Here is a 24,004-nt window from a genome sequence, read left to right on the forward strand (position 1 = left end):
TAATTGTTTGTTTGTTTTTTAAATTTATTTATGTCTTGTCTATGTCAATGAATAATTGTACGAAGTTTTAGCTTGATCCGAGAATGGGTGTACAAGAAAGAACGTGTACACACTTTTTACCAGACAGACAGACAGACAGAGTGATTTGATATAAGTTTTGTAAAAATGTCCAGGGTGAAGAGTTTATTGGTATGTGTGTAGGCGTATTCTTGAATGTGTTGCCATCACGTTTTTTTTTTCCATTGACCATCACCATGTGGTGTGGAAAGGATACAACAGTTCAATGTGAAGCGAGCTGAAAGAATAAACACAAAATATTTATTTTAATCACCGGTACATTTATAATGAAAAGCCAGAGCACCTTAATGAGCTAACCATTCTACGTGTCCACTAGTGCTGGGGGCAGGGCAGGCAGGGTCTCCACAAAAAGGTGCCTTCACAAAAAGTGTCTCCACAAAAACGTTCCTCCACAAAAAGTGTCTCCACAAAAAAGTGTGTCCACAAAAAAGTGTCTCCACAAAAAAGTGCCTCCACAAAAAAGTGTCTCCACAAAAAGTGCCTCCTCAAAAAAGTGTCTCCACTAAAAAAATGTATCCACAAAAAAGTGTTTCAACAAAAAAGTGTCGCCATAAAAAGTGTCTCCACAAAAAAGAGTCTCCATAAAAACTTTTCTCCACAAAAAAGTGTCTCCACAAAAAAATTGTCTCCACAAAAAAGTGTTTCCACAAAAAGTGTCTCCACAAAAAGTGTTTCCACAAAAAGTGTCTCCACAAAAAGTGTCTCCACAAAAAGTGTCTCCACAAAAAGTCTTTCCATAAAAAAGTGTCTCCACAAAAAGTGTTTCCACAAAAAAGTGTCTCCACAAAAAAATTGTCTCCACAAAAAAGTGTCTCCACAAAGAAGATTTTAACTGTCTGAATTTTTTTTTATGGTACAGCAGCTTTAGCGGTTTTTTTTTTTTTTTTTTTTTTGCTATTTTTTTTACCGACACTACTTTTAATCTTTTGATTGACAAGAAGTGTCCACCTGTACTGTGCTAGTAATATAGAAATGCAGTTTCGGATCTACGGCAATGGGTCAACATATGGCCTTGACCTCCACAAACCCAAAAATATCGAAACTCTACTTTTTTTTTTTAAGTAGACAAATAGATTTAATTTACTAGTCTATTTCTGTGTAATATGGCATGATTTTAGATATTAGTTTTATTATAAATAACCGGATTCTTATTTAAAGCTTTGGGAAAAGTGTAGGGGCCACCACATACTTAAATCCGGCCCTGATGTCCCCTATATAGCGCTGCGCTTTATTGCCTCAACTGATTATTTGGTATGTTCGCCAAAAAGCGATGGACTCATTACAAGTCATATTATAATGAAATATTTTGCGTGAAAATTTGAAAAGTTTATTTTGCCTCGTTTTGGTAGTCTAAAATTAGAAACGGAAATAGATTTACTAAACAATAGTTAGTTTATTCAAGAGCGTCGTGATAGATCGATCTATTGAACTATAGGAGCCTTGAACCTATATTGAACAGCACTATGTGGATGAATTTATTATTATCGTTATAATCTACAAAATGAACGAGTATTCATTCTCTGGCGCTGCCAGGGTCGAGCTTCGTTAAAATGGAAACAAAATTCATTATAGTCTCCCTTTATCAGTGTCCACTGGGGAATTTTCTGGTGATGTGGCAGGTCTGCAGTAGTACATACCTCTAACAGGCAATTTCTCTGTGTTGTTTACTCTCCCTCTCCGTAATTATTTTCCCCGTTCCGACGGAATTATTTATTTTGGTCATTTGTGTTTCACTATCTTGTTATGATTAAACTCCAATAACTTTTTTTTGCATGTAATCAGAAAATGTTTTATTAGGTATATAATTTTAGAAAAATGCATGCTATTTTTATATAACAGAAATTAAAATTTATAAAACCAAAAAAATATCTAATTTAAAGGGGTCAAATCAACGTTGGTGTATCGCTAAACATTGCGACGCTAACAACCTAAAATAAAACACTCAATGTGTCGTTAATAAAATCCTTGAAACATCTAATAGATACGGGTATTATGCATCTTTAATTTTGAAAAAATGTCTGTATTATATAATAAGATAAGAATAACGACAACAGAAACGTGGTGGCTGAGGGGGAAAAAAGCATGGCTACCGAACTGAGGGGGTCTGGGGTTTGAATCTTGGTGAAAAATAAGATTTTTAAGTTCGGTTTTTTTTTTAGGACGCCTCTGAGTCTACCCAGCTCTAAAGAAACAGATGACCTTTAAATCGTTTGCTCAATGGGTCGCAAGGTCAGAAAGAGGAACGTTACTTTATATTTGTAGCCATGTCTATCAAAACTTGTAAGATGTATTCCCGTTAGTCAACTTCAAACGCCCAAATCAACCTATAGTCAGTTGTTTGAGAAGTCGGCCTCTGAATCCTATAGTCGGTTGTTTGAGAAGTTGGCCTATAAATCCTATAGTCAGTTGTTTTGAGAAGTCGGCCTATAAACCTTATAGTCGGTTGTTTGAGACGTCGGCCTATAAACCCTATAGTCAGTTGTTTGAGAAGTTGGCCTATAAATCCTATAGTCAGTTGTTTTGAGAAGTCGCCTATAAATCCTTTAGTCAGTTGTTTTAAAAAGTCGGCCTATAAATCCTATAGTCGGTTGTTTGAGAAGTTGGCCTATAAATCCTATAGTCAGTTGTTTGAGAAGTCGGCCTATAAATCCTATAGTCAGGTATCTATTATTATATAAAGCTAAAATGTCTTTGTCTTTATCGAAACTCGAACTTATGCCCCCCCCCTTTCGGGATCGAAAGACTTTAGGTATTTCTAATATGAAACAACTGCATCTATTAAGTCCTATTAAGTTATGAGATGGGGGGGGGGGGGAAGAGGCTTAAATGAATTTCTCACAATGTTTGTTTACCTTTTCTGGGAATATCCAATGGGTGTGTATATGTGTGTCAGCGTGTGAACGCTGTGCTAAGGTAGTTCACTGTTTGAAATGAACTTAAGATTATAAAGACATAACAGCGATTGAGTCAAGACATGAAATTCGTATAAGGTAAATACATAGGTCTTTTCATATCTTATATAATACAGACGTTTGATTACGTCCTACGCGTCATGCATTTAGTCATGCATGTTAACCAATTACTTAAATTATGCCAAGTCACTGATTTTCCTGGCTTGCTAGGGCAACCCATTCCATGCTCTAATAGCACTAGGGAAGAAGGAGTATTTGTACTAATTTGTCCTAGCATATGGGACGAGGAATGTACCTTTATCTTTGTGTCTTTCAGAGTATTTATTAAATTTTGTTTTTGTATTTGAAGATTATGGTTCAGTGTTTTATGTATAATTGCTACTTTACTTTTGAGTCTTCTCTCCTGAAGGCTTACTAAATTTAGTGATTTTACTAAAGGTGTTACTCTAGTCAGATCTGTATTATTGTTATATCTATTAAGTTTCCAAAGCTTTATTACAATAATAATGGCGATGTCTTCGATTCCTAACATTAAGGATGAGTGTCACGTGACTACACACAAAAAGCAGCTTTTGCTATGTCACAATGTTATAACAAGAGTAAAGTTTCCACTTTCAGACATTTCGATCTATAAGGTCATCTATTTCTGTGGCCAAAGAGCAGGGTGTCATGTGGCCAGCACAGCGACCAACCGCCTTGACTTTCCCCAAATAAAATCAGGTACCTATTAGAGTTGGGTGGACTCTGGGCGGAACTTTCACGGAGGTCACGCTCTGGGGCGCCCTAAAAATCCCGAAATTAAAAATCTCAGCCTTCACTGAGATTCGATCCCAGGACCCCAGATTCGGAAGCTAAGCATGAGCAAAAACAGTTGGTAAAAATAGTTCTAAGCGCACAACAGACTTATTATTGTTGGTCAAGATCAGTGTTTATCAAACTGTGTTTCCGCGGAACGTCGGTGTTCCGCGAGGCCTGGGCAGGTGTTTCAAGAACTTGTTTAATAATTTAACTAGATGGCTACCACGTGAATTAATCTCTCTCTAAAAAAAGCAAAGTGTTCCGCTAAATACTCAGAATGTGCATTATGTTCCGTTGAGAAAAACGTTTGAGAAACACTGATCTAGATCTATAACAAAATTTAAATACATGACTGATCGGAACTAATTAATATACTTAATATAAACTTTATTAAAAAAAAATATTTTAACGATTGGAGTTACACCCTTTGTATAAACGCATCGTATTTTAGTAATGTTTCCGTTTCAATTGCAGATTCTTTGACCGCCTCCAGCGGCGTAGCGCACCGAGGCACTCTATTATTGCGTCAAGCTCTAGGACCATACAGCTCACAAAATGTTTCACTGTAGTACTTTAAATGTATCAAATTTAGTTCATGTAGTACTTGTAAGGAGGTGCGGTGGCTGAGTGGTAAAGCTCGAGCTTCGAAAGGTTCGAATCCTGGCGAATACTAAGATTTTTAATTTCGGGATCTTTGGGCACCTGTAAGTTCATCCAGCTCTAATGGGTACCTGCCATTAGTTGGGGGAAAGTAAAATCGGGTTTGTCATTGTGCTGGCCACATGACACGATCATTAACCGTGGGCCACAGATAAAGATGACCTTTTACATCATCTGCCCAGGGGTGGACTGGGTATTAAAATCGGCCCGGGCATTACCATATAAACCGGCCCACAAATGGCATGTCATATCATGGGCGTAGCCAGGATTTTTTCCATGGGGGGGATTTTTTTTTACCCCCCCTTTCCAATATATATTTTGTGTGTATGCTATTAATGTTCATTTCACCCTGACCTTTCATTCTTTCGGGCGTTTTTTTTTTTAAGCCATCTGTGGCTTGCTGCTGTCACTTTTGTTTTTCTCAAAAGTTGTCTGCATTGAAAAAAAAATTCTTTGGTCGCGACCTGACCGGCCCATTAGGTACCGGCCCACCGGGCATCTGCATCTGCCCTATAGATCGCAAGGAAACTTTACTTTAATACTTTGTGCTAAATGTTTTGATACATGCTAGATAGTAATGATAAAAATTATTTTATTTATTAAGAAATTTTAACAAACGTAATGTAGACTCAAGGCGCTTCCACAATATAAACATAAACCCGAGATTTAAATTGACAAACTAATCTTAAAGAATTTTTAGCAGATAGGTCTTAATGTTCTTCCCTGAAATAGGAACTCGGTGAGGACTGGGATTTTTAATTTTAGGATTCTTAGGGCGCCCATGAGTCCACCCAACACTAATGGATACCTGTCATTAGTTTGGGAAAGCAAGCGGGGTTGGTCGTTGTGCTGACCACATGACAACCTCGAAAACCGTCGACCATAGAAGCAGAAAACTTTACAAATGTACTCTATGGATCGCGGGATATGTGTTTGTCTTTGTATTTAATAAGCAAAGACATGGTTTTCTACCTTTAGTTCAGTCATATTAAAATTGGTTAACATGTCTATGAATATTTTTTTTTACTGGTTCTTGATTTTTTGTATCTATTTCAGACATGCTATTACAGGACTTGAACCACGACGTCATTGTTCACATCTGCTCATTTCTTGGTTTCAAGGACAGAATCAGCTTTGCACTGACCTGCAGAAAGGTGAAGGATGCCGCCTACGAAAAGACGCTATGGAAGCACACCGTGGTCTATTTGTCTCTTCCAACCACCAGCAGTGGTTGGCCAAGATTGTATTCCAGCCTGGAGGAAAGAGGAATTAGTTTGCTGGTGTTTCGCGTTCAGCATTACGCCGCCTTTGATACTCACCTGCCTCTGATGGCTAAACATTGGCCAAGGCTCTCCGTAATCTGGGACGACTCAGCTCCTGGCACGCCAGGGGAGCCCGGAAACTCTACATTTGTACAGCAGCTTACGGTTCAGCTTGCGAGTGTCAAGACTCTTAAGTTGTCCTCCATTGGCTTTAGGCTTATTCAACTGATTTCTAACGTGATGCCTTTGTTGGAGCATTTGGACGTTTCTCAGAGTCATTTTGATGATAAGTGTTCCAGGTATTTGATCGATCTCTTGCCAAAATTACGAAGCCTAAACCTCTCAAACACTCACATAACTGACCGTGGAGTCGGCCTATTTTGCGGGTATACCCTCCGAATGATTTTCTTCCATTGGTTACCCACCCTGCCTTTGCTGTCCAAGCTTGAAGTCCTTGACCTCTCCCAATGCAGGAGCACAACACGCTTTCACTGGTTTTTCCTTCAAAGACTGCCAAATCTGAACACCATAGTCACTTGCGAAGGTCACTTGTCAGAAAAGCCAGATTTTGCTAGCATCGCCAAGATCCGGTCTCTGCGTTGTTTGGTCGTAAAGGGACACAAACAACCAGGACGCTTTCTTCGCGGGTTGTCTTTGAGTGAGTGCAGACTGCAGTGCTTGTATTTTGGGCTTTGCGACTTCATAGACATTGAGATGCTGTACTTTATTCATGGATTCAAAGACCTGATCTACCTAAAAATCCAGTCCGTGAAATTGACTGACGATGGCATAGAATTTATAAGCAAGTTCCTTCCTCAGCTGCTTGTTTTGGACATTACTGGCTGCGTGAGGATCACCAAATACGCCCTAGTGCACATCAGGTCCAACTTACGGAACCTCAAATTTCTTCGAGTGTTGAGAATCCCTAAACTAAAGCGATCTCATCTTGCCTGGCTCCCATCAGAGTGCTGTGTCCACTCAAACTTTGGATACAGCAGAAATAAGATTGACCTTGACATGATTAGCAATCACCCAAGAAAGTCAATCTGGCTTCGTAAAGTTTTTAATGACTTTTGATAGAGTTAATTCCCTTGCAAGTCTAAATGTTTTATAGTTAGTTTTATATTGTGAGCCTAGGATTGCAATGCATTATTGTTAATCATTGTATGAGGGTTTTTTTTCTAACATTGGTAGGGTTAACTCTAGTCGTAAGTGTTGTCTTTTGTTTATTGTAACTGTTGATTATAGGTTATCGTTTAATTAAAAGAGCTGCATATACTTAATGTGAGCTATGTAATGTAAAAATATGTAGGCGTCAGTTATGGTTAATAGGGCAGGTGCATGATTTCATGTTTGAGTTATTGTCTTTATATCAAGTTGTTATCTGTCTATAGAAAACAATTTCTTTCTGCAAGAGTTATATTTCTATAACAAGTATTTTGCAAAAGTTATGGTTTATGACGTTGTAGGTTTCATCAAAGTGAAATCAATTTCATCAATAGTGACATAGGCCTAATAGTCTTATGAAGAGTTATGACTAGTGACATAGGCCTAATAGTTTTAGTAAGAGCTACCTTTTATGTAGTCATTCACCACAATAGTTATGACTTATGGAGTTGTAGCTTATAGTGAGAGTTATTTTATGAATTGGTATCTTTTAGCAAGAGTTATGGTTTATGACGTGATAATTTTTAGCAAAAGTTATTGTTACATCTTAGTAGGTTATTTTAGCAAATGTTATGGATTATGGCGAGTAGTTTTTAACAAGGGCTATGGTGTAGGCCTACACGTTATTAGCCAGAGTTACAATTTATGGCATAGTAGTTTTGTAGCAAGAGTTATGTTTTATGGCAAAGTAGTTTGTAGCAAGAGTTATGTTTTTATGGCATAGTAGTTTTGTAGCGAGAGTTATGTTTTATGGCAAAGTAATTTGTAGCAAGAGTTATGTTTTATGGTATAGTAGTTTTGTAGCAAGAGTTATGGTTTATGGCATATTAGTTTTGTAGCAAGAGTTATGTTTTATGGCAAAGTAGTTTGTAGCAAGAGTTATGTTTTATTGCATAGTAGTTTTGTAGTAAGAGTTATGTTTAATGATATATTAGTTATGTAGCAAGAGTTATGTTTTATGGCATAATAGTTTGTAGCAAGAGTTATGTTTTATGGCATAATAGTTTGTAGCTAGAGTTATGTTTCATGGCATTTTAGTTTGTAGCGAGAGTTATGTCTTATGGTATAGTGGTTTGTAGCAAGAGTTATGTTTTATGGCAAAGTAGTTTGTAGCAAGAGTTATGTTTTATGATATATGGTATAGTAGTTTTGTAGCAAGAGTTATGTTTTATTGCATAGTAGTTTGTAGCAAGAGTTATGTTTTATGGCATAACAGTTTGTAGCAAGAGTTATGTTTTATGGTATAGTAGTTTGTAGCAAGAGTTATGTTTTATGGCACAATAGTATGTAGCAAGAGTTATGTTTCATGGCATTTTAGTTTGTAGCGAGAGTTATGTTTTATGGTATAGTGGTTTGTAGCAAGAGTTTTGTTTTATGGTATAGTAGATTTTAGCAAGAGTTATGTTTTATGGTATAGTAGTTTGTAGCAAGAGTTATTTTTTATGGTTTAGTAGTTTGTAGCAAGAGTTATGTTTTATTGCATAGTAGTTTGTAGCAAGAGTTTTGTTTAATGGTATAGTAGTTTTTTGGCAAGAGTTATGTTTTATGGTATAGTAGTTTTTTGGCAAGAGTTATGTTTTATGGTATAGTAGTTTGTAGCAAGAGTTATGTTTATGGTATAGTAGTTTGTAGCAAGAGTTGTGTCTTATGGCATAGTAGTTTGTAGCAAGAGTTATGTTTTATGATATATGGTATAGTAGTTTTGTAGCAAGAGTTATGTTTTATTGCATAGTAGTTTGTAGCCAGAGTTATGTTTTATGGCATAATAGTTTGTAGCAAGAGTTATGTTTTATGGTATAGTAGTTTGTAGCAAGAGTTATGTTTTATGGCACAATAGTATGTAGAAAGAGTTATGTTTCATGGCATTTTAGTTTGTAGCGAGAGTTATGTTTTATGGTAAAGTTGTTTGTAGCAAGAGTTATGTTTCATGGCATAGTAGTTTGTAGAAAGAGTTATGTTTTATAGTATAGTAGTTTTTGGCAAGAGTTATGTTTTATGTTATAGTAGTTTGTAGCTAAAGTTATGTTTTATGGTATTGTAGTTTGTAGCAAGAGTGTTGTTTGTTTTATGGCAAAGTACAGTGTAGCAAGAGTTATGTTTTATGGCATAGTAGATTTTAGCAAGAGTTATGTTTTATGGTATAGTAGTTTTGTGGTAAGAGTTATGTTTTATGGTATAGTAATTTGTAGCAAGAGTTACGTTTTATGGTATAGTTTGTAGCAAGAGTTATGTTTTATGGTTTAGTAGTTTGTAGCAAGAGTTATGTTTTATTGCATAGTAGTTTTTAATGGTATTATAGTTTTTTTGGCAAGAGATATGTTTTATGGTATAGTTTGTAGCAAGAGTTATGTTTATGGTATTGTAGTTTGTAGCAAGAGTTGTGTTTTATGGCATAGTATTTTTTTTAGCTAGAATATTATTATTCTAATTTAAAAAAAAAAGGTTTTCAATTAAGTAGCAAAAATTTGCTAATTATTTTTTAGATGATGTAAGTAATATTTTTAACAAATGCAATTTTACGAAATGGTTATTATCAAATTTTAATCACTATTGTAAAGAGAAGGAAAAATAAATTTTTAACTAATGAGTCTACGTACGTTTATGTTTTGTGTATGTGTGTGTGTGCAATGAATGTAATTTGAAAAAATAAAGTTCACTTTCTATAGTTTGTTATTTTATTTATTAATTTTAACGAGGATGTCACGTGGAAAGCACGATCTCATTTGCATTGACTTTCCTAAAGATTGCCAGGTGCTCAAGAAAACGTGGGGGAATTCAGTTACAATTATCTATTGTAGGCATTCAAAATATAACCGGGAATTGAATTTTAGACATTTCAGCTTGGGAATTGTATAAATGGTTGAAGGTTTCTGTTTGTGAACACCTATTAAGAAAAGTAAACACCCTATAACTGTAGAACATTTAAATACAGTACCAATGATGTATCCTAAATAGTGGAAAGTTCGTTCAAACTAAAATAAAAAAAAAAAGAATTACAAAATAAAGGGACATTAGAAGTTCTCGGTAAGGGGGGAGAACTCTTTAATGTTCCTCACATTGTTGACACTTTGTATTTAAAGTGATTCAGACATGGACAGCTTGAATGGGAGGATAGTTAATACAAAGCCAAAGATGTACATTTTCAAAATATTTGATTTGAAACTCCTGATTTTTTCCTCTGGGTTGTCTCCCGAAGCCTTTCCCGTGTTTGGGTATAGCCGCAAGGCAGCGGAGGTTTGGATTCAGAGTTTTCCTTCTCCTAGATGGGTAGCCAACTAAGACTAACGAGCTCCTCTTGCCCTAAGGGCCCAAGCTTAGTAGTCAAGCGCTAGTTGCTCGCCTTTGCCCCTTTTCCTGTTATTGGTAACAGTTCCGCCAGGATCTATATCTGAGCCACACGTGAAGGCCAGGAGTTGGACTGGTTATCAGAGGCTGAGACTCATGCCATTAGGAAACATTTAAAATGTAGTGTAGTGCTTTTAAACCCAATACCATTTCGTCGTAAACAACCTTGCGCCAACTAAATTTAACTCTAAAAAAAAGGTTACATTGAAAAATTGGACGTCAAAAGGTTTAATTCACAATTCAAGTAAAATGCTTTAAAAAAAATGTTTGGATTTTAAAACGAAGCAACACAGAATGTAATATTACAACCTGCCAATGTGTGATGTAGGCCTATAAGCCAGAAAAACTGAATTTAGCGACCTACTAATGTTTAGAACTAAAGCCCCATAATAGTAGAGGCTACTCAAATGCGACGCACGCGTCTTCTAGAAAAATTCTCAAACATTTCATAAAACGGTGATTTCGGGTCCTCCTGCTTGACTTGTTTTTTTGTCAGTTGGTAAAGAAACTTGGTCCTATTCCAAGTATTTGCTAGAAGGACCTTGAACTCAAGTTTCGAAAACAAGAGCATGTCTTGTATTGGCACTGGAAGTTTAGAGTTATGTACCCTTTGACGTCTGCCCTGGTCTGAACCTAAAGCAGAAGAGACAGTAATGAAGCACAAAAGCTCCAACCTCATTGGCTGGCGCGAAACTTCCTCCAAATACGAAAGAGCTTTAGATTCACGTTGTTGCAAGCCATCTATGATTTTCTGGTTCCTGGATAATATTTTAATGTCTGATTTCGTTAGGTACCAGTTCTCTATAAAATAACTAACAAAGTCCAGGCTGTCTAGAATAAAAGAAACTGCAAGGGGCGATACAGAAGTCTCAGGCCAGTTAAAAATAGTTTGCTGAAGAACTATGTCTGTTGGACTAATACCAGATTTCATAATTTTCTGAACCAGAGTGCTATCATTGCAGGCAGCAATAAGTCGATGGATTACGTCAGGTCTGACAAATGCAACGCTAGCCTGATGGTCTAGGAGTACTTTTGCCGTTTGCTGGACTCGTTCGTGTGGTAACCATTTGTTGAGAACTAGAGACAACGCTGATTTTTTTTGCTGGTCATCGTGATCTAAATCTGCTTTCGCATTAATTAATATTTCCAGGCATTTTGTGTTGTAATTTTCGGCAGCCAGCCACAACGGAGACATGCCAGAACTGTTTCTGTGGTTGACATCGGAACCAGAGGCAATCAGAAGTTTGACAACATGATCATCTGATGCGAGAGATAAGGGTGTGTTTCCAAGGTCATCCTCCAAGTTTACATTCGCTTGATTCTCCAGTAACAGTTTCACAATGTCTTTATTTCCCACAGCCTGGTGTAGCGGGGTTCGCCCATCGTGACTTTTCATGTTTACAAGTGCACCGTATTTTATTAGAACATTCACGAAATCAAATGCGCAATACCTTGCTGCTTTGTGCATTGCCGTTAAGCCTTTATTATTTTGTCTATTTACCTCGGCTCCCTTGTCAATTAAATATTTGAGAACCTCTACACTGTGGATACCCGTAACGCTTTTAATCATAGCCGTGCATCCATTATCATCGGTGTCTTCCACTTTCGCGCCATTTCTGAGAAATAAATCTATGACGTGTATTGTTTGCTCTTCCATCTCTTTTGAGCTTAGTTGAGGATGAAATGTCGATCTCTTATAGTTGAAATATCTACAAGAGAACAAGTTGATCAGAGGTGTTGTGTTTGTTTTAAAATTGACATTGGCTCCTTTGTTTAATAAATAGTTGATAACTTCAATGTGGACAGCGCGCATTAGAGGAGTTTTATTGTCGTGCACTCCGTCAATATCCGCCCCTGCGTCTAACAGAAGCTGGATGAACTGAATGTCTCCTAGCTGCACAGCGTGTATTAAAGTTTCAGGTTTAACTATCACAGCTTTGGTCTGTTGAGCGCACTCTGTTAAGAGATACATTAGCGTCCTGGTGTTGTCGCTCTTCAACGCTTGAGTGACAGCGCACTCGGCGTCAAGCTGTGCGCCGTGCTGTAGAAGGACTCGGGCTGCACTTGTTAAACAGTTCTCTAATGCTACATCAAGAGCAGAATCCTTGTAAATTATGTGGCCCCGGTAGTTGTATTTGTTTACCGGTGTTCCATAGTTTACTAGAAGAGGAATCACGTGGATGTGTTGTCTTTTTACAGCAGACACAAGATTTTCGTGGGTGACCCGAGCGCCATGAGCACAAAGAATTTCAGCCAGTTCGTAGCTTCCGATTCTCAGCGCAAAATCAATGCGAGATGTTATACAGCACTGGCATCTGTTGACATTCATCCCCATTCTGCATAACTCTCGAACAAACTCCAAAGCTGATGGGAGAATAGCGTCCCTTTGCTGAATCTGTCGAAAAACATAACAGAGGATGTCAGGCCGAAGATTCTGAGTTTCCTCTTTGTCACATAATTTATACTTCAGCAACATGGCGCAGGTCTCAAAGTCATTTTCAACAGCTGCTAACTGCAAAGGATTTGAGTTCATCGATTTGGCACGACACAGCAACGTCTGCAGTTTATCCCACCCCGATGCTTTAGCCGCATAGAATGCACTTTCATTTGAATTATTCTCAGTAAAGACAGTCTTACTATTTAGTAACACTCGTCTGTTCAAGTTAGCTCCAGCATTAATCAGCAATTTATCTTTCTGCAAATGTGATGTTTCGATGACCGAAATTAAAGCAGTGTTCTCAGTCGAGCTCTGTCTATCTAGATGTAAGCGTCTGTCTGCTTGAAAACACTGAATTACCTCCCTTGACGTAGCCACTGTATGTGCCGTATCACCTTTGTTGTTTTTAGCAATGACGTCAGGGCCCGTGCTCAAGATTTTACCCACAATGCTTGGAAAGCCTTTCTTGGAGAACATTGTTTCAGTATTTTCACTAAAATTATTCAGCAGCACAGAGGTGCTAAGCCCAAAGTCATTCTCATCAGCAACTAGATGTAAAGGTATTGAGTTGACTAACTTGGCTCTAGACAACATTTCCAGCAGTTTACCCAATCCCAATCTTTTGGTAACATGTAAAATATTTAACGAAACAATTTGTCTCAGTTTTCTCTCGTAAATTATACTACGGTTATACGGTTCGAGAATCAAAGTTATTTTGGACAGCGGAAAACAGTCAAGGTCTTCCTTTGACCAGTTTAGAAGGACACTGTGAATCCCGTCTTGGCTGTCTCCAGCACTGATCAGCAATTTGATATTCTGGATATGTGATGTTTTGGCGGCTGACATTAAAGCGGTGTTTCGAGTCTGGTTCTTTTCGTCTGAATTTAAGGATCTGTCTACTAGTAAAACCTGCATTACTTCCCTTGATGTACCCAGCGTAGATGTTGCATTGACATTATTTTTAGCATTGGCGACAGCGTCCAACCTCAAGAGCTTATCCATAATGTACAGAAAATCTTTGGCTGAGAAAATCAGAAGAGTGTTTCCGTTGTCGTCTCTGGGTTCGAGCCGGGTGCCATCATGGAGGAGGAACTGTGGAAGATGGGCGTGGCCTATATTAAGCCTAGAAGCTTGAGGAACTGCCAGGTTCATGGCATGTGTAGTTTTGTGATCACACAGTCTCAATAGTTCGTGGTTCTCTGAAAAGCAATTGGAAGCAATAGTTTTAAACAAGATGGAGTCATTGGGATGATCTTGGTCATTTGGTTCCGCCATGTTTAAATCAACATCTGCTATTGACATCGTAAGCGTCTGAAAAAACAAAGCAAAGTCAATTTGATGATAATGACTGATGAAATTTAGAACGCTACTGGATGTCAAATTGGCATGTGTCTATATGTATGTGTGTGGGTCAGGTTAATTGTGGAAGTGTTTGTGTTTATGTGTTATTTGATGTCATTGTGCATTTTTTTTGCTTTCATTGTTCTGTTTCAGTTAATTAAGAGTAAACGCTACAGTACTATGCCTTTCTTTTAGGCGGAAAAAAAGGTGCAGAGAGAGGGAGAGAGAGAGACAGAGAGATAGAAGAGAGAGAGAGGAAAGAGAGAGAGAGGAGAGAGAGGAGAGAGAACAGAGAGAGAGGAGACATAGAGACAGAGAGAGAGAGAGGGAGAGAGACAGAGAGAGACAGAGAGAGGATAGAGAGATGAGAGAGAGAGATAGGAGATAGCGAGGAAAGAGAGAGGAGAAAGAGAGAGGAGAGATAGAGAGAGAGACAGAGACAGAGAGGAGAGAGAGAGGAGAGAGAGAGGAGAGAGAGAGAGGAGAGAGATAGAGAGAGAGACAGGGAGAGAGGAGAGAGAGACAGAGAGACAGAGAGAGAGGAGAGAGAGAGGGGAGAGAGAGGGGGAGAGAGATAGAGAGAGAAAGAGGAAAGAGAGGAGAGAAAGAGGAAAGAGATGGGAGAGAGAGGAGAGAGAGATAGAGAGAGAGAAAGAGAGAGAGACAGAGACAAAGAGAGACAGAGACAAAGAGAGACAGAGATAAAGAGAGACAGAGAGAGAGATAGAGAGAGAGACAGAGAGAGAGACAGAGAGAGAGACAGAGAGAGAGACAGAGAGAGACAGAGAGAGAGACAGAGAGACAGAGACTGAGAGATGAAATGGCTAGCTTTATTTCATTATATCAGATACACACATTTACGGGCTAAAATGTATGTTAGGGGTGTGTTATGGGTATCGTTAAAACAGAAGCGCAGTTTTCAGAACGTGCGCCCGTGGCTAGAAACTTTATTAGCGCCCCTCCCCATTTCTATAAATATATCAGAGAAATATAAGCTTATAAATAATGATCCTTTAATGATAATATAATAAAAATAACCTTAGAACGTATTACCTAACTAAAATATCTACTATTATTTTTTTGAGCCTCTGGGCGTGGCGCCCAACCCCTCCCCCCCCCCCCCCCGAGAGTGGCGCCAGGGCATTGTGCCCTCCTTTCCCCCCCCCCTCACTACGCCTCCGTGTTAGAATCTGGCCTGTCTAATGAAATTTCATTTGAGAAATATAAAGCATGGAAAAAAAACAATGGTCGTAGCCGGTGGGTAATGTTTGTATATCTTAAAACAGGCTGACAAATTTAAATCTACAAAGGATGAGTACTGACACAGTTTTTAAGACAGGTGTCTTCACTTTCAAAGACAAACTTTTACAGGCAAGAGAAAACATTCTGTCGCGAACGAAATTTTTTCAACTATCACCCCAAGACGGAAAGGCCTCGTGAGTCAATCGTGAGGAAGAATTAAGAGCGGGTGGCACTAAGGAAACTTGCGAAATCTCGAGCTCGTGTCCTTTTATGACCTTGACCTAGAGGAAGAAGGCCAGGAAGTGAGAGCATGGGTCTTCTCAAAGCCCTCTTTTTTGGAGGTCTCACATCAAGAAGATGATCATTTAATTATATACGATTTTGTAAAACACGGCTTTTATAGCTCTGCCTGGGTTCCTCCAGCCAGCGAGGCCAGAGGCCGAGCACACGAGAGATTCATCCGTGTTTCTTTTTTTGTACCACTACTAACCGTGAACAAGCTAAATAATAAAAAAAAAATCCTTTAAAAAAATTATCTAGCAGGGGAAGAACTCCACACTTTCAACTATTTCTATCAAAAATGTAAAAGTTATTTCTCTATTTCAATACCAAACATAATAATTGATTATCAATAATTAATTGACTAATTTGTTATTTTTAAAAAATTAATTCATGTTTTGTAAGGTACAATAAATAATTGATCTGAGAATGGGTGTGGGAGAAATATCCTACAACTATTTATAGAAGACAAAACCCAACATTTTTAACCATATCTGTGAATACTGAGGGATTAAGTTCTCTTGTTTGTTTTAAACAAATAATTAATAGCCAGTAATTAATTTACTAATTTATTAATTTGTAAATAGTATTGTTTACGCCAATGAATAATTGTGCAAAGTTTTAAATTGATCAGAGGATGGGTGTGGGATAGATAACATGGAATGTGTGGCCGAGAGGCTAAATACACTTAGGCTTGGCTTGGCAAGGGGGCTCGAGTTTCCACACCCGAGTCGAGCAGAGTTGTGTTTACGGAGCGCCTAGAGGCAGCACGGAAGCCCTTCTCCAAGACCACAACCACCGCCACTTCCCACTGATCCATATATGACATTTGACCATAGAGATCTGGGCATGTTACATGTATGAAAAACATGCACTGTAGAAAACAAATTTTACGGTATGCATTTCAGAGGACAGAACTCCACTTATTTAGGTACGTAGCAATGGTTACTTTTTCTTAGTATTTAGAAGCAAACCTTTTAATTTTTAAAATTAATATACAATAAATATATTTTTTTAAATTCATTCCTACAACTAGTAGAGAAGTAAATTTTCTGAACATTTTTATAACAATTTAATTATGCAAATGGATACCGAGTCACATAGGTGTGGCTGGCAACACAATTGCAGACTCTTTGGCCCACCAGGGAGGGCAAATTCCACCCACTGAACAGGCTGTAAGCTTTCATCAAGCCCTGGCTATAATACAGAAAACAGAAATGGATAAGTGGTTTGAGTGATGGGACAAGTCCCAGAAAGCCCGTGGAGTCTGGGAGCGCATGAGGCGCCCTGACCGCACTTCTCCGTGGTGGAGGCTGTCCAGGCCTGAGCAAGCTATTATAGCACAGTGCAGGACAGGCCACTGTCCTGTTGGCTCATATTTCTCGCGGCTATGGCCAAATTTTGATTCATGGTGCCCCCGCTGCGGGGAAGAAGAGGAAACCGTGCCTCAAATTCTGTTTGACTGCCCCAGACTTGCTGATCTCCGTCTCGACAGGTCTGGGAAACCCAAAAATTCTCGACCTGTATGGCGACATTTATGCACTACGCAAGACAGCAGGGTTTCTGTCCAGGGCTTTCGCAAGAGAGGATTTGAGCCTCTCAAGTTTGATGATGATGATGAATTATGCAAATCATTTTTGTTTCCTTAAGTAATGGTATAAAAATAATTTGTATTAGAACTTAATGTTTCAGAAACTGTCAAAACTATTAAGAGTATACAGTCAATTTTATATGATCGCTTTAAAGTAGAAAGAATGTATTCAGTAAATCTATAAGTCAAATATATTTTAAAATAAGATTCAATAACCAGTTTTGTATATATATATAAATATATTTATACACACTTCACTCTAAAACACAGCTGTATTGACTTTATGCTAAACTATTTTAACATCATAACATTTATTTCATTCAATGCATGTGGATATTAACAATCGAATGATTCTATTATTATTATATCTATCCTTTTTAAACCTATGTCATTCTGTTGTCAGTCGGCCTACTAATACAACATGTTTAGGAATTTCTTCAAGCCTTCGTCTATTACAGCGGTTCTTAACCTTTTATGCTCGTCGACCCCTTTTTACACCCCCCCCCAACTCTGTTGCGACCCCTCACCCCCCACACACACAAATGCAGCAATAGAAGAATAGACAATAACAATCCATATTTTTGATGGCCTTAGGCGACCCCTTGCAAATCGTCAATCGACCCCCAAGGGGGTCGCAACCCACAGGTTGAGAACCCCTGGTCTATTATTTAAAAATGGACGGAGATGCCATTATGGTTGGTAAAATCTGTATTTCATCATCTTAGATATTCTTGAGGAAAATATGGAAACCTGGCCCTTTTTTTTTTAATTGCTTGAGTGGACTTACTTAAGTTATTAGGATAAATATAATTTCTGGATAGTGATAAATATTTTTTTTAAAAATAATACATTTGTGTACGATTTGCCCCACAATAATCGCCAAACAAAAGCATTTAAAAGAGACAGACAGACAGACAGACACACACACACACACACAAACAAAGTGGTCATTGCTCTTCTTTCTGGGACCTATGGCTGCTGATAGATTTAGATCTATACTTGCCCCTCGCCACTGCAAAGTATGACTATTAGCCCTCGTTGTATTATTTTATTCATGTGTCTCGCTTCTTGTCTTTAGTTCACAATAAAAAGACGGGCACATGTCTAAGTGATGTTGTCCTTTTTTTTTTTTGTTTATGTTTCCCATCGAGTCACGATTCAACTATTCGATCCTTTTAATCTACACGCTGTTTTTTTTGTGTGTTTCTCTTGGTCGATTTGTTGCGTCATTGTTTTCCCTGCCACGCTTCACTCACCACCTTGCCTTGGCCCTGCCTTCACAGTACTTCACACCATGCTTTATTCTCAGCCCAATTCTAAATTACCTTCCTTTGCCCTATGGCGTTCTCTTTCCCCGCCCCCCCTGTCCCTCACCCAAATGACCTAGTGAGTGTCACATCAGTGGCGTAACTAAGGGAGGGGGGGATGGGGGGGGGGGGGAGAATTTTAAAATCCCCCCGGGCCCCCACCTAGGGGGGGCCACCAAATGGGTGTCCGAAATTTATTTGTAAATACATAAATTAATATGTTTGATTGACAAATAGTGTCAACGGGTGTCTTTTTTTTTCAACATTTATGGATTAAATTTATAACAAAGACTAAATTTTTCAACATTTATGGATTAAATTTATAACAAAGACTAAACCTAGATCTAGGTCTATCAGTACGTTGACTTTGTTGACATTTTAAAAATATTTTTTCCCACAGAGATTAAATTTAAAAACTACATAGTCTTACATTTTAAACTTTGTTGCCACGAATAAAACTGCATGATATACAGCGAATTCCAGGTATCTTGTTACCTTTACTAATAATAGATCTAAATGGCGAGTATTATAGGGCTACACTAATTAACCTTGAAGCAAAATTTACAGAATCAAGTATAACAGATCTAAAAGTTATTCTTAATAATGCTAGAATATTCCATTATTCGGGTTTGGCGTCTATAATTTCAGAATTAAACTTCACACTCGAGTTATTACCCCTCTATTCATCTTTCCTCAATCCAATAGAAACTCTTTTTATTTCCATCTAATCCTTTTGCTTTCGCACAAAACATAAACAAAAAATAATGACGTAATATCATATAATATTAGCACATCCTTCCTTTTGAAGTTATTATCACACCCTTCCTTTTAAAGTTCTTAAGAGTGATATCTACTAGCAGAGCCGGCCCTAGCATTTTCGGGGCCCTATGCGAAACAGATCGAGCGGGGCCTAGTCTGGGTAGGGATGAGCATAATGTCAATATTATTTTTTTTGAATTAGAAAATAGGCCTACTTTCGTCTTTGCAATAAATTTTTATCAAATGAAAGCTCGCAATGTCACTTTTTATTTATTGTCACCCCAAAATGTCAATTTCGTCTATTCTTCAGGAGATTTGAATAAATTCAAAAAAAGTTCAGGACTTTATCGTATATTTTGCCTTTTCATGAGATTTCCTGGAGCCCTGGAAAATCAGGAGGTCGCGAAAAACCTGTTATTTTATATACGTTATAATGGTTTAATTTAATAATGTACACTTGGAATTAGTGCGGGGCCTATGAAAGCGCGGCGCCCACTGCGACCGCATAGGCTGCAGTGGCCTAAGGCCGGCCCTTTCTACTAGGAACTTTAAGAATTCGTCCATTTCTGGTTGTCTTGACTGGCACAACAAGTTCTCTAGACGTTGGTCTATAGCTGTCTGTTTCGTTTGTTCCAACAGTTTGCAGTTCATTGTCTTCATCGGTATCATAGTACCCAGAGATGTCTTCATCGAAACTCATGTAAAAAGCGTTGATTTCTTCTGTATGTTTTTCCGTTTGTCTTTATGATGTAAGATCTGGGTGATGAATGTTTTTTTTATGACAACTGCTTTCTGTCATGTTTGACCTAGACGAACTCTCCGACAGAATAATCTTTAGGTAGTCTAGCTTTTGCATCGTATTTCACTTTGCTATTCATCTGTCGTTCGTTGAGTAATGTCTCTGCATTTTGAGCTACCGATGGTTTCAATAGTTTGTGATCAGTTGGAATGATTCCCTGAGTCTTCTTCTCGTCAGCAGTTGTGATGGTGAATACGGCAGTCTACTTATCGGAGTATTTCTATACTCGAGCTTAACGAGATATGGATCTTTCTCACTTTTGTATGCTCTGAATCCTTTTGCTTTCGCACAAAACATAAACAACCAACAATGACGCAATACCATATAATATTAGCACAGAATCTTCTTCATGCAGTGGAAAATTAAGAATTTTTTGCCTATCTTGAATTCTGGTCAAAGCTCCTGCGCCCAATTAATATAGTTCGGAAGAAGCTACAAAAGTATGGACTGCATATACGGGAAGCTGCTAAAGAAATTAGTACCCTTTCATGCTTTCTGCAAAATGATGACAAACTGATAAAAACCCAATCCATCGAAAAAGCAAAAGAAGGTAGTGAATACTATGGATTCCCAGTAATCAAAACAACCAGAAGAAAGAAAAGACTTGATGGGAAGTTGAGTTCTAATGTAGGACTGTCAATAGAACTGCAATTCAAACGTAATACGACAGAAGTGCTGGACAAATTTCATATGGAGATGAAGGGCAGATTCCAAAGGCTGGAAAGAAAATGAATACCTTTGGGTTTCTTCTTGAACCAAGACACCTGTTAGATGAAGACACGCTTGTGACAAACTGTGCTACTTTTCCTGTTTGTATGATGAAATAAATGGAAAATCGCTTTTTCAATGATGTCATTGATGCATGAGCACTTTTCATTAATAAACCAGTAATACAATCACCAATAGACATATTGAGGAAACAGGCTTCATATGGGAATTACGTGTGCTCAAACTTTGCAATCTCCTCAGAATACCGCTAACTAAGGCCACTTCCATTACGTCATGTGAGAGATCATTCTCAAAGCTCAAGTTCATCAAAAACTATTTCAGGAGCACAATGACACAAGAAAGGCTTATCATGGTTTTAATGTCAGTGAAGTTACAAATACTAGAAAGTATCGATGTAGTTGATGTTTTAGATGTCTTTGCTGCACAGAATGCACGACGTGAAGCGATATCAATTTAGATTTGTCACTTGTGCATTATTTAACTAATAAACAACGGTATTATTCATTAAAAGAGTCTTGATGATTACTTTTTGTTAAGTTTACTGATATACTGAACTAATTTGATTTGGGGCTTATTTATTTTTGCGTACATTATCTCATGTCATATGTCGAATGTCAAAATGCAAGGGGCCCCCAAAGAGGTCAATCCCCCCGGGCCCCCAAATCCCTAGTTACGCCCCTGTCAGTGTTCAGGATCTAGGTTGACACCACCCGGCCTAGTTTAAACACTTCGTCACGTCACAATTTCTAGGCTCAAGCATATGACCTTCGAGAATGACGGGACCTTGACTCAAGACATAACAAGCATAGTAAACGTGTAGACTTAATCTAGATAAAGCATTGCTAAGGCCCGCGGGCTATTTTCGACCTTTGAGACATTTGGCTGTGCGTATTTGTATTTCAAATTGGGCTCGTTTTAATTAGACTATCTTCTTTTTTTTTCTTGTTTTGTTTTTATTATGAGGTCAGTCACTAACGTATACCAGTATGCTATTTATATGAGCAGCAGACGACTAAGTGTACTAAGTGGTTGTTTTATTGCCCAATGTAATACAAATATGCCTATACTAGCATAACAGGGTATAGCTTGGCAATGTAAAAAAAAAAAAGAGTCAAGTTCCCTTTCAGACCTTTTAGGGCAGATGATGTAAAGATCATTTGTTTATGTGGCCTACGGTTAACGAGGGTGTCATGTGGTCAGCACAAAGACCAACCGCCTTTACTTTTCCCCAAATAACGTCAGGTACCCATTAGAGCTGGGTGGACCCAGAGACGCCCGAAGATCCGAACCCCGAACCCCAGTTCGGAAGCCAAGCGCTTTACCGCTAAGCCAACGTTCTTATAAATGTGTTTGGAGCCAGCAAGGAGTTCTATATCGCGGTTTTTATACCTAAGCTTGAAGGCGTTCAATATATTGTCAATTAAGCCCAAAGCGTCTCTGAAAGCCTTCAGCATTGACCCCAGCCTCATGGGAGACGGAAGCACATGACAGAGCATCATGGCGTCGCGCTGTGAAAACTGGAGCACAAATCACTGAGGAACAGAAAACAGCGCTGGCAGAAAAAAAGGGTCAGAGAAGAAAAGCAAGGCCTATAACACTAGCTCCAGCTGGAATAACCTGCCCAATGTACAGCCGAACATTCTGGGCTCACATCGGTCTCACCAGCCACACGAGGAGGTATAAAACCCCAGAGGGGGGTGGTACAAATGTTGATGTTCCGAATCAACCCCCTCTTCCTCAATCGTTGATCAATACATCTGTTACTATAGTCGTGAAGGTTTCTTTGTTTGCAGTATCACATACATTTTTTTTTTGGTTCTTCAGAATGAAACTAAAGTTAAAAACCGTTTGAATTAAAAAAAAAAAAAAAGCTTCAGAAACACATTATTTAAAACAAAACAACTCACACATATATAAAAAAGATAGTTGACAGGCTGGTCAAAAAAAAAAAAAAAAAACGATACGTAGATTAAATTTTTTAAAAAATTTATGATGGGATAGCCTAGGTGTATTGGTGTAATGGCCTAGATGTAATGGTGTAATGGCCTAGGTGTATTGGTGTAAAGACCTAGATGTAATAATGTAATGGCCTAGATATAATGATGTAATAGCCTAGCTATAATGGTGTAATGGCCTAGATGTAATGGTGTAATGGCCTAGATGTAATGATGTAATGGTATAGATGTAACGATGTAATGATGTAAAGGCCTAGATATAATGACGTAATGGCTTAGATATAATGGTGTAATGGCCTAGATGTAATGGTGTATACATTTCTAATAAATCTTTTTTTTTCACATCACCGTTCAGAACATATATTTTGACGTCTTCAATGACAGAAAAACGTATTTCTTAATTAACAAAATTACAAAAATAGTTTGTGTGGAAACAAAAACTCAGAGCCGGCCCAACGAAGTGTTCCGGTCCACTCAGGCATGTTTCAAACTATTTTCAGCAAGATATCAGAACCATCAACAACTAGAATACAATCTCTATATCTGCTGTTGAATATGCTCGTCGACAGTGTTCACGACATTATGTGATTATCTATTAATATATTAATTATTACTATGCATTCTGTATATTTTAAACCAAAAGTAAACACTTTCTTTCAAACTTCAGTACATTGTACAACGATGGACACTTTATTTAGAAATAGAAATATATTTTTTTTTTTATTAAATTATTTTAGAAAAAAAAAAGGTTTTGTATTTGTTTCGTGTATGCCCTGTAAAGTCCCCTCCATTATAATATTTAAGAAAAAAAAATTAAGCGTTTGCTTTAAAAAAAAAAAAAGTAGCATTTTGATATAAGAAAGAAGGTAATCAATACACCTACATCGGTTTTATTGTACTATCTCTTTGGAGGTAGAAACAAACACTGACCAACAATCAAATAGTCCAAGCATTTTTTCTACAGACTAGACACATGTCTCTATTGACCATATTAGTTCAGCTACTTCTAAACTATGTAAAAAAAAAAAAAAATTAAAAACTTTACCTGCAGCTGTTAAATGACACGTTGATGTGGAAGTAAGGGAGGTAACTGATTGCACAAAGATGATTTGAAAGTAAGGGAGGTAACCGATTGCACAAAGTCTGGGGATACAAGAAGGGCTAGGGTCCTCGCCTGGACTTTTATATATCAGTAGCCATTTGTTGGACAGAGGTCAGAGGTCTATCCGTTGCGCCCACTAAAAGTGTCCACTCCAACTTACAACACTAGATCCTTTAAGTCTAATGGCTCATTTAAGACTCCGACCTTGACCATATAGGCCATAGCCTCTATTTAATGGAAG

The 24,004-nt window shown here is 37.9% G+C and overlaps 2 protein-coding genes across 2 annotated transcripts; one reads left to right on the forward strand and one right to left on the reverse strand.

Annotated features, from left to right (window-relative positions):
* Positions 1–3,001: 3,001 nt before the first annotated feature.
* LOC106069522 (uncharacterized) lies at positions 3,002–9,981 on the forward strand. Its single transcript, XM_056037046.1, has 2 exons — positions 3,002–3,068; positions 5,505–9,981. The coding sequence occupies exon 2, from the start codon at positions 5,507–5,509 to the stop codon at positions 6,785–6,787; it is 1,281 nt and encodes a 426-aa protein (XP_055893021.1). The 5' UTR covers positions 3,002–3,068; positions 5,505–5,506; the 3' UTR covers positions 6,788–9,981.
* Positions 9,982–10,498: 517 nt separating this feature from the next.
* On the reverse strand, positions 10,499–23,833 carry LOC106063349 (serine/threonine-protein phosphatase 6 regulatory ankyrin repeat subunit A-like). Its single transcript, XM_056037031.1, has 2 exons — positions 23,707–23,833; positions 10,499–13,970 (listed from the first exon to the last, which is right to left on the reverse strand). The coding sequence occupies exon 2, from the start codon at positions 13,959–13,961 to the stop codon at positions 10,626–10,628; it is 3,336 nt and encodes a 1,111-aa protein (XP_055893006.1). The 5' UTR covers positions 13,962–13,970; positions 23,707–23,833; the 3' UTR covers positions 10,499–10,625.
* Positions 23,834–24,004: the final 171 nt, after the last annotated feature.

Source organism: Biomphalaria glabrata, chromosome 7 (genome assembly GCF_947242115.1).
Source record: "Biomphalaria glabrata chromosome 7, xgBioGlab47.1, whole genome shotgun sequence".
NCBI classification, from domain to species: Eukaryota; Metazoa; Mollusca; class Gastropoda; family Planorbidae; genus Biomphalaria; species Biomphalaria glabrata.

Bases quoted from the DNA above. Each gene is read 5' to 3' on its own strand.
- LOC106063349 (XM_056037031.1), bottom strand. From the start codon at position 13,961: ATGTCAATAGCAGATGTTGATTTAAACATGGCGGAACCAAATGACCAA.
- LOC106069522 (XM_056037046.1), top strand. From the start codon at position 5,507: ATGCTATTACAGGACTTGAACCACGACGTCATTGTTCACATCTGCTCA.